Source organism: Chelonia mydas, chromosome 7 (genome assembly GCF_015237465.2).
Source record: "Chelonia mydas isolate rCheMyd1 chromosome 7, rCheMyd1.pri.v2, whole genome shotgun sequence".
NCBI lineage: Eukaryota > Metazoa > Chordata > Testudines > Cheloniidae > Chelonia > Chelonia mydas.
Genome location: NC_057853.1, coordinates 114,978,972 through 114,993,865, shown reverse-complemented (window position 1 = coordinate 114,993,865; position 14,894 = coordinate 114,978,972). Strand labels below are relative to the sequence as shown.

At 47.7% G+C, this 14,894-nt stretch overlaps 1 protein-coding gene across 6 annotated transcripts in view; it reads right to left on the bottom strand.

The window, feature by feature from the left end:
* The window catches only part of XPNPEP1 (X-prolyl aminopeptidase 1), a 44,481-nt gene extending 31,937 nt beyond the window's left edge, over positions 1 to 12,544 (bottom strand). The window contains exons 1-4 of one of the 6 annotated variants that reach the window (XM_043551141.1): positions 12,275 to 12,293; positions 8,281 to 8,380; positions 7,211 to 7,361; positions 4,396 to 4,520 (exon numbers count right to left, since the gene is read on the bottom strand). In XM_043551141.1, coding sequence (XP_043407076.1) covers positions 4,396 to 4,448 — 53 coding nt within the window. In that variant the 5' untranslated portion in view covers positions 4,449 to 4,520; positions 7,211 to 7,361; positions 8,281 to 8,380; positions 12,275 to 12,293. Of the gene's footprint in view, positions 1 to 4,395; positions 4,521 to 7,210; positions 7,362 to 8,280; positions 8,381 to 12,204 lie in introns of all 6 variants that reach the window. The other 5 variants (XM_043551143.1, XM_043551140.1, XM_037904097.2 and 2 more) reach the window with 5 other exon arrangements.
* Between the last annotated feature and the right edge of the window lie 2,350 nt (positions 12,545 to 14,894).

Sequence of the window (14,894 nt, the reverse complement as noted above, 5' to 3'; positions counted from 1 at the left end):
CTAAACTTGCCTCTAATTATCAGCACAAGTCAGCAAATCAGCTTAATCCTGGCCAGCCTAAATAGCCTTGGCTCAACAGAGTACCAGGCAAATGATCCAAGAAAAAAGTCTGCAAATCAGCATGGGATTATTCCCTGCCTCCTTGATTCTGCTGTAGCATTGAATAGCCATGAACAAATCAGAAACACTGAAGGGTTATTGTCAAACTAAATGTCATGGGCCCGATCCTCTATTGTGTCTAGCTTCCAGAGCGTGCAGCAGAATGGAAGGTGATCAGTGAGCTGGCTGGAATCTGCCCATATGTTTATTTTTTTAAATCCTGTACTATGCTTCAAACATTAGTTATTAAACAGAAAAGATTTTTTAAAAATCTGGATATATTCCTCTCTATTCATATGGGGCAGCTCCAAAGCCACCTGAGTGATTTAGAAGCATCCATCCCCTTACTTGCAGTGCTTTTAAGTCAGACACACTTCTGAAGATCCCACCCATTTTTAGTTTACTTCTCTTCCCTTTCTCTCAGCTCCCACAATGAGGAAAGACGTGAGTCTGTTTCACTTACATGGGCAGGTATTATCTAGTTAATTTCAATTTCAGGGTCTTACGCACTAACATAATACTGCAATGTCTGGGTGACAAACACAACAGAGGGAGATTTAATGGCTTTATAAAAAACAACAGTGATTTTTCTAAAACCCCTCACCCATGGGAATATTTCTCTTGGTCTTAGCTTTGGTAAAACCTTATTTAAAAAAATAAGAATCTTAATTTGAGGAAAAAATCTTCCCTGACAGCGTCCCATACAGGGAAACATGCAGGAAACATTTAAAGCGGGGGAGAGTTGAAACTAAGCAAAGGGATAGAAGGGCCTTAAAGTACAATTAGTGGCTTTGAGCAGCATGGGAAGGAAGATGACTTAAGCAAAAGCCCTTTGTAGCTATCTGTTTAGGTTCTTACAGAGCCACATCATCACAGTATCTGAGCAGCAGTTCATCTCCTGTTCCGTACAGCAATCCCTACTGTGCTAAGATTACCCAGTGTTTTGTGATAATCAATCATGTGCTGAAATTAGCACTGTGCACCTGTGAATGCTGAGCCACTGCACGGTCGAAACAACCCATCTAATTGGAGCTCCTCTTGCAACTGGACTGGATTTTATCCCCGTGCAGACCCTAAAGCTGCTCCCCACCACATCTGCTGGGCTGCTGTCCAAACCTGTGGAATTTTAGGGCCCCATCCTGCAAGCCCTCAATCAAGTGAGCCTTCTTTGCTTAACTTCTTTGAAGTTAATGGTGTTACTCACCTGAATAAATGTTTGCAAGGTCGGGCCCTTTAACACTCAGATCTATTGTGCTGAGTGCATTCAGCAGCACTGCAGGTGCATTCCAGCTGTAATGTACAGCAGCAATTAGGTGGGTGGCCCACTGATTTTACAGGGGTGACCTTGATCCTCTGAGCATTTCAAACAAACCCTGCCACTTACTTGGCAGGTGCATCAGGACCCACATCAGTAATAATACCTGCACTGGTCAGAGCTGGAATAGGTCAGGTGGATGCTGTGTAAAATTCCTCTCCTCCATTGCTCCACAATTCTGCCCATTCATCAGTCCTAAACAACCACACATGCTGTTCCAGTCCGGAGCAGAGGGTGGCGATCCAGTCAACCCAAATGTGCGGGTATGAGCTGGGCAGACATTTACTAGCTGTGGGAGACCCCTCTGAAGTGATTGGACCTCACTGTGCTACCTTGCTCACAAGATGCCCTTCCATTCCCTCTGACTTCCTATCACTGGTTTAGAGATACAAATCAGGCTCAGTGTGTAATACACTGTAGGAAATCAATGTAAGTAGCGCAGCCATTATTCAGCACTGACTAAAACAGACACCAATCCAGGATATTGGCAGTCTCTGGAAAGGATATAAATTGGATTCCAAGATTCTAGGAAAAGATGGTTCTGTTTAAGAGCTCTGCAATGTGATGCTGTTGTGAAAAAGGCAAATAGCATTCTGGGATGTATTAACAGGAGTATCGTGTGTAAAACACAGGAGGTAACTGTGCTCTATTCGGCACTGGTGAGGCCTCAGCTGGAGTACTGTGTCCAGTTTTGGGCACCACACTTTAAGAAAGAGATGAGTAAACTGAAGACAGCCCAAAAGAGCAATAAATGTTATAACAGGTTTGGAAAATATGACTTACAAGGAAAGGTTGAAAGAACTGGGCAAGTTTAGTCTAGAGAAGAGAAAGCTGAGTGGAGATTGGATAACAGTCTTCAAATACATAAAAGATTCTTATAAAGAGGATGGTTATCAATTGTTCACCAAGTCCATGGAGGTAGGACAAGAAATAATCAGCTTAGTTTGCTGCAAAGGAGATTTAGGTTCAATATTAAAAAAATGCTTTCTAACTATAAAATAGTTAAGCGCTGGAACAGGCTGTGGAATCCCTGGTGTTGGACGTTTTTAAGCATAGGTTAGACAAACACGTCCGGGGTAGTCTAGGGGGGACCAGTGCAGGTGGATGGACTTGAGGTTCCTTCCAGCCCTCTGTTTATATGCTTCTGTGCTTCTACGTCTATGGAACTGAAAGGACAAATAAACCTGGAAAGCTAGGGATTCTGATTAGGTCTATAATACAATGGGGGAAAAGAAAACATTTTAGCCTTGGCAGGGAACCTGACATTAAAAGCCCTGCAGGGATCTTAGAGCTTACATGGACGAGTTGCTGCAACCTACTGAGAGACCTCGATTCACACTAACGCCCAGGAGAGTTAGGGCATTCAGCATGTCACAGTATCAGGGCCCTAAAACGTCAGCAAAATGCAGGTACTTTGAGCAACCAAGAAATGGAATAAAATTCCCCCCCATCTTAGGCCTTGTCCAAATTACTGATTTGCTTCTATTTCAGTCACTGGTGGTGCTGCACAGGTGTGAGTCCCGAATGTAGAATAGCAAAGCTAGTAGTTGCATGGATGTTGTGAACCCCTGCTTAATGTCAGGATATACCGTGCTGTTGGAAATTGTACCTCATGGTGGTTTACCTGGTCTATCCTGGGGGTTTGTACTGGTGAAGCTCACCAATGGCTGAAATTGGGGCAATTCCCCACTGCTGACAAGACCTTGGCAGAGGCAGCCCACCATGACACATGTGAGTCATGAAGCTGTATAATTAGCCATTTTCATTAATCAATTCCATTCAGACTGTTTCATTCTCTGTAGAAACCTGATGAACTTGCCCAACAGGAAGCAGGGATGCAGGGTTGTTTGCATTACTGCATTCACTGTAGCAAAGACCAAAAGAGAAGGAAAAAAAAAATCTGGAATCCTGCAGGTCACATTCCTTAACTCACGTGACCACAGTTCCAGGGTAGCAAAATGTAACTGGAGTTACATACGGACAGAGAGGTAGCTTCAGGCACGAACGGCGCAAACTGTTGCAGCTGCAGGGGAGCCCCTCACCCACCGCACAGAACTGCGGAGCTGATCTATTTGAAGGGAAACGTGTGAAGCGCGTTTTCCCAGGGCACGGCCACGTTCACCACTGCCTTGCACCTTGTGTCGTCACGTGCACCTGTGCAAAAAGGGTGTGAAACACTTTGATGTGGGAGCATTTCACACCCACTTTGCACAGGGGTAAATTCCAACCCCAACTGTGGGAAGGTGAGAGAGGTCAGGCCCTCTACCTCTGAAAATGGCTGAGGGAAGACGATCCCCTCTGTCCCCCAGGAACTCTGACGTCCTCTAAGCAGAGCTTGGGTGAAGACTGAGGATACCGCATACACACATTTATGCAGGCAAGAGGGGGTTCAACATTTTAAAGTTGCCTTGGGCTAAACAACTACAGCAGATCAAGACAATCTTAATATTCTGGAGAGAGCCAAGGATTGCAGCAAGCATGATAATTAAACGCCCACGCAGCGGGCCCTAGGGTCACCTTCTCTGACTGGCGCAGAGAGGAGTAACTCTGGGCACACAGGGATCCCAGGTCTGCAGATGGGAGGGGACCTGGGCCTCTGCAGCATGCTGCCCTCCCCACGGCCACCCCAGAAGCCCCTCCATGTGAGGGCTGCAGGTTAGGGCTCTCTAGCTCTGGAAAATATATTAGAAGGGCCAGGATGGGAGCAGCCATTTCTCTGGTACTCTCCCCTCTGTAGGCCATGGGCTTCCCTGGAGAAAGTAGAACCAGCAATGTTGACTTCCTACAGGAAAATAAACACTGACCATCAGAAAAAAAGACTCTAGAAACCCCGCCTACAGCACCCCTTTGCATCATTCCCCAGCTCACCAAAGCTTTTATATTGGAATTATTGAAACAAGCAAACCAAAAAGTAACCACAGCCATCTACGGACTTTTACTTTTCCTCTAGAAGGAAACATCCTTAATACTGAAATCTCTACCTGGTGTGCATCTCCAGATGGCACGATATAGGCTTGGATGGGCTCTGTGACATACTTGGAGGTCTTCATCACCTGTCGCAGCTGCCTGAGCAGCTCTGTAGTAATCTTGGGACTCATATTCCTACCTGCAATACAAATTCAGCACCCTGTGTTAATATGTCTGCACCAGCCCCTGTGGATTGTAAGGGCCTGATCCATTTCCCATTGAACTCAGTGGCAAAACTTTGGTGTCAACAGGGCAAGGATAAGGCCCCAGAATTCTGGTTTCCAGCTTCTTGCCCTCTTGTTTTCCTTGTTGTTTCCCATTTGGGGAAATGTTAAGGTTGAGAGATGAGGCTTAATCCATTAGGGCAGATCTTGCAAACACTTATGCAAATTTTTTCTCACATCATTAAGTTACTCATGTGTAATTGTGCGATACACTGGCCTAGCATGTATGATCTGCACGCCTAGCGGCTGGCACCAAGCCCTTTTTAGCTTCTCCTTTAGCTCCAGTGGTAGACTTCTGCAGTTCTGATGTCAAAGTTCCCAGGTTCAATTCCCATTGTGGGTCGTGGTGTCTGCACGCAGCCACGGTTTGTTACATATGCAGGAATGAGCCCTTAGTCCTTACCTCACTCTGCTGTGCACAGACACTGTAGTTTATATTCTACAGGAGCACTGACTGCCCTGAGTTGCTCTGCCCATTAGCTATAACCATACCCTTAAGAGTGCAGTTTTCTGGCTTGAGCTGCAGCGCAGTGGTGATCATCACAGTTCGCATGGCATTGGACCGTGAAGGAAATCCTGTCTAGTCTTTCCTTAACCAGAAGCACAGTGGCTGCCATACAAGGTCTCAAATGGGGATAACAGGACAAGAAAGGGGCAAAGGGGGGGATGGGAGACGATGTCTTGACGGTCCCAGTCAAGAAGCAGATGAGGGTACAGACCATTCAATATGAAAAGGTTATCCGCCAAGGCACTCACGTTGGTGCGTTATTTACCCTCACATTCTATTTCGGGCATCCCTATTAAAGGACATTTTGAAAAGAAGATTTATCATCCAATAAACAAATAGCTCAGGATTTTTTTGTACCGTGGGCACCCATCCCTTCTGGCCCAGAAGGCCCCATTGCCAACTTGTCTTGAGCATTTGTCATGCCGTGAATCCCCACCTGTTTTATTGTTAGCAAAAACAAACATAGCTCAGGCAGAAGTTACGGGCTTGATGCCGAGATTCCTGGGTGAGGTTCTCTGGCCTGTGTTAGGCAAAAGGTGAGACCCGGTGATCATAAGGGTCCTTTCTGGCCTTGAAACCTGTGGGCAGGTCCACACTATAGGCTTGCATCGGTGACGCTGCAGCACTTCTGGTGAAGAGCTCTCCCGTCAGCTTAATAAGTCCACCTCCACGAGAGGCAGTAGCTACGTGGGCAGGAGGTAGGGTTTCCAATTTTCGAATCACAGAAAACTGAACATCCTTGCCCCGCCCCCCGCCCCAAGGCCCTGCTCCCCGCTCACTCCATCCCTCTGTGGCTCGCTCTCCCCCACCTTCACTCACTTGCTCATTTTCACCAGGCTGAGGTAGGGGGTTGGGGTTCGGTCGGGGGTGTGGGCTCTGGACTGGGGCCAAGGATGAGGGGTTTGAGGTGTGGGAGGGGGCTCCAGTGATGGGGCACGGGTTTGGGAGGGGGTGAGGGCTCCAGTCGGGGGTGCAGGCTCTGGGGTGGGGCCAGGGATAAGGGGTTTGGGATGCAAGAGGGGGCTCCAGGCTGGGGCTGAGGGGTTCGGAGTGTGGAAGGGGACTCAGAGCTGGGGTAAGGGGTTGGGGCGCAGTGGGGAGAGAGGTGTGGGCTCCGGGACAGAGTTTGGGTACAGGAGGAGCCTCAGGGCTGGGTCACGGGGTTAGGAGGGGGTGAGCCCAGCGTTTACCTCAGGTGGATCCTGGGAAGCAGTGTCATGTCCCTCCAGCTCAGGGGTGGCCAGGTGGCTCTGTGTGCTGCCCCCTCCCACAGGCACAACCCCCTCAGCTCCCATTGGCCATGGTTCCCAACCAATGGGAGCTGCGGAGCCAGCGCTCAGGGCAGGGTCAGCACGCAGAACCCCCGTGACCATCCCCGAGCCGGAGGGACATGTCGCTGTTTCCAAGGACCTGCGCAGAGTCAGGTAGGGACTTGCCTACCAGCCCCACTGCACCACCTAACTGGACTTTTAACGGCCCAATCAGCGGTGCTGACCAGAGCTCCTAGGGTCCCTTTTCGACCGGGTGTTCTGGTCGAAAACCGGACAATGGCAGCCCAAGTGGGAGAAACTCTCCGACCGACATAGCTTTGTCTACACAGGGCAGGGGGTTAAGGTTGGTATAACTACATTGCTTCGAGGTGTGGATTTTTTACACCACTGAGCAACGTAGTTATAGAGAAGTGAGTGGGTAGTGTAGACCTGACCTATGAAACAGACACAGACGTAGAATTCTGCATAGGACATTTCTGTCTCGAACTTCAGTTAGTTCACACAGTGCATCTCCCTAGGGCCGGTAGTGGAAAATAATGGCACACAAGAGATGGGTCTTAGTTAGTCACATTTTTGTCTACCCGATCTACTTTTAAAAGTCCCAAACACTTATTATTTTAATGTACAATTTCTACTGCAGTAGCACTTAGAAGCCCCAGCTGAGTTCGGGGACCCATGCTTGTCACGGCACAAACACATAAGAGGAGATAGTCCCTGCCCTAAAGAGCTTACAGGCTACATAGAAAGACAGGGAAAAAAAGGGTGGGAGAAATAAAATAGTATCATCTCCACTTTACAGAGAGAGATTTGAGATTCAGTAATTTACCAGAGGTCACACAGGAAGTCTGTGGCTGAGTCAGGACTTGACCCAAGAACTTCTGAACTCACTCCAACGTCTTAATCACATGATCATCCTTGCTCTCCTAACCAATAGGGACAAGCCACATGTGGTCCTTATGAGCTGTTCTTCTGCCTGTCTGCAGCAGAGCATAGTATTTTTATTCTACAAATATATTTCTGAAGAAAAAAGGAGAAAACAAACCCCAAATGCTAATACGCACCATGGGTGAAATCCTGGCCCCAACAAAGCCAATGGCAAAAACCCTACTGACTTTCAATGGGGCCAGAATTTCACCCTCTAGCTATTTCCACAGCAAGCTTCCAAAGCTATATACTGTTTCTACGCGGTGGTGTACAGCGATCTTATTCTGATCACTCTTTTCTGTCTCATGTAATGAGCTGATCATTTCCCTTCACTGATGATTGTTTCTGTCTTCTTGTGGACATCTATCTGACGGTCAGTTAGAAAAAGAAAGAAAACCCTTCCCTTAACTCGTAAGGACACAGTTCCCTTTCTAGGAATGTGCTTTGTCCCCACGAGCCTGAAATAGAAACTGATGTGGTACACTGATTACAGAAGCAAAGAACAAGGGTTTGATTAACTGCTAATGAATCCCCAAAGTGACAAGCGAAAGATTCTGAAGAAGGCAGGAAGGACTGTCCCCAAGCACGACCCTAATAAAGTCTGCACTGCAATATTAGAAACTCTGAGATCTATTAGCAGTAAAACCCATATTAAGGATGCCATCAGTAACTCCTGCTTTCTAAGTAACTATTTTAAAGTATCCCCAAGGTTTCCCGTAGAATTCTTTTCTTTGTTTCCTTGGGGGGTCACTTAACCTGGTCACTCTATTTTTAAGAGTATAGCTGACCTTTCCCCTCAGCAGTAAATATAATCATGTGTTAAGTTAAAATCACTTCTCTATAATTATTTACTCACTCAGTGATTAAAACCAAGCAGCACTGAAATTAAAGTAATTGTCCCACTAGTGAAAGATGCAACCGAATCCTCCGCCTTGACATTTCAAAGCCATCAAATAACTGTAGCCACATTACCTGCTCTCTGTAGCTTTCCCCTCAAGTTCTGATTCCTCTTGCCTTTGATGGAACAAATACCAGTTGGCCCTTTGCTCTCCCTTAATAAGCTCAGCGTTGCCTGAGAAAGCAAAGGGCAAACATTAATGGTCTTCCAGACTTTGGCCACAGTAAACTTTCTTATCCCACAATGCATAGCTTTGAAGGCACGAATGTCACAGTACAGGAAACTTCCACCTAAGATTCTAGACCAGAGATGCTCATACTGTGGTCCATGCACACTGGTGGTCTGCATAGCACTTAATGGTGGTCCATGGACAGTTGGAAGCTCAGAAGATGCATCCTCTTTACATCCAGCTTCTATTATACTGCAAGAAAAGCAGCTAAAAAATACATTAAGACTGGGATTTTCAAAGGAGTTTAGTGAAACAAAGACACGCAACACCCACTGAATTTCAGTCTCAGCTTCAACACTTTTTTCAATACTCCTTTTCTCCACGTAAGTAACTGCTGTAGTTATTACGTAGATGTTATGTGACTGTGAGGAAGGAAGGAAGTTCACATCCGTGACACATGAGCTCTATTAAGATGGTCTCGACCCTATGAAAAGTATGACATACCCTGTGCTAGCTCTCTCATACTTCTCTTGTGTTAATCTGTTGATGGATACACTGTACAGTATACTGCTGGGGCAGCATGTAATGTCAGTGACCCCACAGATAATGTATTCAGTCATCAAGCTATAATAGTTTAATCCTCGGCATTCATATAGAGCTTTACACATTCAAAGCATTGTATAGACATTAAGCTTCACAGCAAGCCCATGAGGTAGATTAGTGTTCCCTTCCCCGTTTTACAGTGGAGAAACTGAGGCAGAGTTGCAGTAACCTCAGTAGGGCCAGTCAGCGAGTCAGTGGCAGTCAGGACTAGATCTCAGGACTTCCTAGTGCCCAATGCAGTGTGCATTCTTCTAATTTAAATAATCAAATAGACACACCTCTTTTATGAAAATACTAAGCCTGTATCTCTAATCTATGCTCAGCAGCAGATTTCTCTTTATGAAGCCTGCTCTTGTTTAGAATGTGTGTGTAGACATGCACTGACAGCTTAAACATACAAAGCAAGTTTCTGTGCAGAAAAATAGCAGATCCGATGCTTGTCTTCTATAGAGGGTTATAGCATACAGCTTTATTTTGGAAATAACTCATTTTGGATGAAAGGAACAAAGAAAATTGGGACAAATCATATTTTCCTGTCATAAAAGATTTTAGTCTAATATTATGCTTGGTCAAGTCATCTATAGACTTTTCCTATCTTAAGCCCATTCTGTCAACTGACAGCACCAGGACACTATTCATAAAATGAGAGACAAGATAACTTATCCTACCACATTAAGCAGGTAATGTTTGGATTGCAATCTTGCATGTCTAGCCCCAATATATGGGTTATGTAATAAATCTAATATTACTGAAGATTTGTTTTTAATTTCTATTCAGCAATTCTGATTTACCAAGTATTTTCTGTGTGCAAGACAAAACGTAACAGTATCTGTTTGCACAAATGCACATGACACAGCAGGAAGTTCTGTCACTGTGGCTCTGATCCTGTAGACGTTTTGTGCAGGCTCAACTTTAAACATGCAAGTAATTTCATTGAAGTCAGTGACTGTTCACAGGCTTAATGTTGAGCCCATGAGTAAAGGTTTGTAGAAGCAGAGGATAAGTTCATGTGTCTACAGGATAGCACATAGGTTAGACGTGAGCCTAAATTTTCAAAAGTGATAAGTGATTCTGGGGTGCCCTGCTTAAGACCCCTTACAGGGGCCAGATTTTCAGAAAGCACTGACCACCAGCCCTCTGAAAACCAGGCTTCTTTAAACCATCTCAAGCAGGGGCACTGGAACTAGGGGTGCAGCACTTCCCTCCACCCTGGCTTGAAGTAATAATAGCAACCAAATGCAGGGCTTCCAAGCACCCCCTCTGTAAAAATTGTTCCAGCCCCCCCCCATCCCAAGTTGTGCACCCAAAAATTTAGGCACCCCAAAACCACTAGTCACTTTTGAAAATGTACACCATGCTATTTACCTTTTATTATTGTTTTATGCCAATGACTATGAAATTAAAAACAAATGACAGCCTGCTTTTACCAGTTTAAAAACCATATTTTTTTTCTGAGTAGCAATATTCTGTTAATGAATAGCTGTGAGTAGCTGGGACATGGAAGAGGGTTAGGATTGTTGATAAGACATGGTATAATCTGTGGGTTATAAAAAAATGAAATGCACACAAAATATTGACATTCACATTCCAAGGCAGACACTGTCTAAAAATAATAATTCTGGGACTATTACCATTGTCAGTTCAAATGGTGTATTTATTCCATGCCCTAGATGAGGGGTGGGCAAACTACGACCCGCGAGCCAGATCCAGCCCATCAGGGCTTTGGATCTGGCCTGCGGGACTGCCACTCCCATAGCGCCGCGGGCCCCGGGCCGCTCGCAGAAGCGGCCAGCACCATGTCCCTGCGGCCCCTGGGGGAGGAGGGGCAGAGGGCTCCGTGCACTGCTGTCGCCTGTGGGTACCTGCCCCGAAGCTCCCATTGGCCGCAGTTCCCCACTCCGCACACTGCCCTCACTTGCGGGTACACCCCCAATGGGAGCTGCGGGAGGTGTACCTGCAGGCCCTCTGCCCTGCTTCCCCCAGGCCCCAGTGCATGTTGCTGCCAACCCGGAGCCGCTCCAGGTAAACGGTGCCGGGCTGGAGCCCGCACCCCTTCCGCACCCCAACCCCATGCTCTGAGCCCCCTCTCACACGCCACACCCCTCCTGCATCACAACCCCTTGCCCTGAGCACCTTCCTGCACACTGCACCCCCTCCCACACCCTGCACTCCCTCCTGTACCCCAATCCCCTGCCCCAGACCTACATTCATGACCCCGCATGCAATTTCCCTCCAGGTGTGGTCCTTGGGCCAAAATGTTTGCCCACCCCTGCCCTAGATATTCTGTTTTTTTGTTCTGTGTACAGCCTTGCTCCATGACTGGGGTTCCGAGGCATTATGGCAATACAAATAGTAAATAAATAATAATAATTAATAATTCACACCACATTCATCCTCATGATAGCTGAGCCTCAGGGATAGTGTTTGTCATAATCTAAATGGAAGGCTGCTATTCTTCCATGGGGGCAGGACATACCTGGGATCTGCACTGACTATAGCCCTTTAGAGAAAATCGATATCTAGCACTAAGCTTACAAAATATACATATCAGCGATGTGTGGTCATTGGTGCCAGATTGCCCAACTACGCCTAAAATATACTTTCATACCGATACGCAGACGTGCTGTCTAAAACTTTGCTATTAAAAGGGGCTATATATTAATAAAATGTAGCAATCTCTTTTAAAAGACAAAAATCTGAAACCCCTTTTCTGGTCTACAGGACGTTGCTAAACCAAAAAAAAGGCTAGAGCTGAAACTGACAACGTTACCAGCAACTGTTACAACACCCCCTTCCCCTCCCTCACATAAACCCTATACACAGAGGGTGTCCAGACTTCCCGAGGCACAGCGTCTGCTTTCTTTAGCCCCGCAGGATCTGACTCCCATACATCTAGACTTCATGCTTCGGCTCCGCTTTCCTGTTCCTCGGTGTCTGGGCAAATGAGCCTGAAATGCAGCAGTCTGAAGTAGGCTCTGTTTGGGCAAGACACCCAGAAGCTGGATTTATCTAGCCAGCTGGGCAAACCTGACAAGCCGAAAACACCCCCACAGGGCAGCACCCCTGGGGCTTTTTGCACACATCGCCCTGCACTGGATCTTGTCTGATTGTTACCTTTGTCACCCTATTTAGCACCATCAGGTTCTCCCCCCCTGCCCTGCCCTGCCCTGCCCTGCCCTGCCCAGCCCTGCAGCCCTCTCAGTGAAGGAGCTCCCCCTCTGTGCACCTGGCGGAAGGTGCCCTGCCTCCTGCGTGCCCAGGATGCGGCTGGGCTTTGTGCCCCGCAATTGCCCCACCTGAGATTGTCGCCGCTTCCTGGAGGCTGCCCTGCAAAATTGACGTCCCAGGCCACGTGGCCAGCCCGGGCGGAAGCCAGGGGTGGAGCGAGCCCCTTGCAGTGACGTCACCAGAGCCGCCGCCGCTTTCTGCCCGCTGCTGACGTCAGGAGGCGTCGGGCAGGCTCCATTCATGGCGTGGGAGGCGTGGCGCGAGGCAGGGCGCGGGGCTGGGCCAGCTGCTTGCACAAGACGGCGTTAGCAAGGCCGCCCCTGGGCGGTGCAGCTGTTCATGGCGGTCGTCTCCCTCTCTCTAAAAAGAGCAGCAGGGCTGTTCCAAAGAGACCTGTTGAGTTAGGGCCAGCAGCCGTCCGTATTGGTACTTCAAATTATTTTCATGCATGCAGCTAGTCCTGGGCGGAGAGAAATAGTGGCTGTGAGTTAATCTGGGGTCCCAGCCCCGCCCCCCCCCCAAATCCAAGAATATCACGAACGTTAATTTTCAGTAAAGATGTCCAGTTCTGCCAAACTTAGTGTTACAGCAATCCACAGAGAAATTGCCATGAGCAATGGTTGCAGGGGTGGATTAAGGTCAAAGCAGAGTCACCATAATTTGGGGGCCATTAGAAAGACTGGCAGACCATCCTCCCGGAAAACCCTTCTTTCTACCCCTTGTCTCCTGCTGCCTCTTCAGCTTCTTTCCCCCATGCAGCTTCTCCCGGCCTGCGCCTTGAATTTCTCTTGAGCCCTTGTGCCTCCATTCTGTAAATTCTTGGAGCCTGGAGGCCCTGTGCTGCAGTGTTGTGAACTGCAGTGTTGTGTGTGAAGGACTGGGAACTGGGTTTCTAACTGATTTATGGCTGAATTCATGTCCCTATACCATACCTCATGTCCAGGTCCCAAAGTTCCTACCTTAGGGCTCTTTGTACTCAACGTGAATATTCACTTGCTTAAAGACATTTGCTCGGGTGCTTTGCTGGATCAGGACCAGAATGCTGTGAGCCACTTGCAGAATTGAGCACCTATTCACAAAGTGCAAGGGACATGTCCCCTAAAGTCACTGTGGGTTGAGAGCTCAGCACCCTTGCTAGATTGATGCCTAAATCAATCCTGGCCATCCATGTCAGAGTTTCCAGGGCCATCTGGATTTTAACAGGACAACCTCATGCTTGGGTCTTCAACTCACTTAGGGGACCTCTGAAGTACCATCCTCTCGCTGTGTGTTGTGAATAGACCACATTACGATGGCTGGGTTTTGTCCCATTAGAGAGTAGGAACTCTGAGTCAAGTGCCGGCTGGAAAGTAAGCGAAGAGTACACATTCTGGCCTTGATCCTATGTAGTGGATAAGATCAGTAGGGACCGACTGGATCTAGAACCTCGGGTTAGCTGAATTCTCCCTCTCCCTCAGCCTGATCTCCCTAGTGATTGTTTCATGGGGATGCGAATGACTGAGGAACACACCGCAGCTGTTGTTAACAAAAGCCACAACAAACAAACCAACTTTCAGCTTCTCTTCGTTCCCTTTCACTTGAGTTCAACAGTGTCAACCTGTTTTCTTACCAGAAGCACCTCATCCCCGTCCTCTGTGCTTCCCTTTAGTTGCACACAGTTAGCATGTTTTTAACGAGACACCTGCAAGCATCTCTGTGCCACACCGGAGGGTTTAACCCCTTGTTTGCATGCTGCTAAATAAACTGTACATCATTGCAGCCACGGCCTGGTGGAGTGAGCATGCACACCTGGGATGGAGAGCACACCCTGGCTGTGCTGTTGTTTACCTGTACCCTGGAGAGCCATGCTCAGGAGCAGTTAGGGGAATGCTGATACACAGGCTGCATGGGCCCGTAACAGCCACTGCTGACTTCATCATTTCTGAGTCTCAGGAAACAATGCTTACTACCTTGTCTGTGGCATCTTTCTGGCAGCCAGATAACAATACCTAGTTCCCATACAGCACTTTCATTGGTAGCTCTCAAGGCACTTTAAACATGCAAGTAATTCCACTGAAGTCAATACCAATAAGTCTCGAGCCACACTGACTTCGTGGGAGGTGTCCCCAATGCTTTCTCAATAGGTGCTCAATCCTGCCAGTTCCTGAGAGCATCCTGGTCCCGATCCAGCAAAGCACCTAGCTTTAACCAATAAGGGATCAGTATCATTCTCCCCATTTTACAAATGGGGATGCTAAGGCACAGAGAGGGAAGTGACTTGCCCAGCGTCACCCAGTAGGCTCATGGCAGAGCCAGGAATAGAACCCAGGTCACCAGAAACCCCATCAAGTGCTCTATCCACTACTAGGCCATGCTGCCTTTACCACCCTGATGTGTTGGGGCTGTTGGCAGTGGCCATGCAGCTGCTTTGACTTTATTAGACAGGCAGAAAGAAGGGTTGAGGGAGGACAAAGAGCCATGGGGAGGGGAGATGAATAGCAAGAACCTCCTAGTGTGGGGGAAGCAGAGGAGGTGGATTGATGAAATTGGTGCCCCATGGCTGTTCACCCCTCTCTTCTAAATCTGTCAGCCCATGACAGGCTACTGTGTCTACTCTCTGCCTTTCCTCTCATCTCCTCCCTCTGTTGCAGTCCTATAAACAGAGGTAAGGCTTATGGGTTAACAAGTTAGGCCAAGGCTATCTGTACC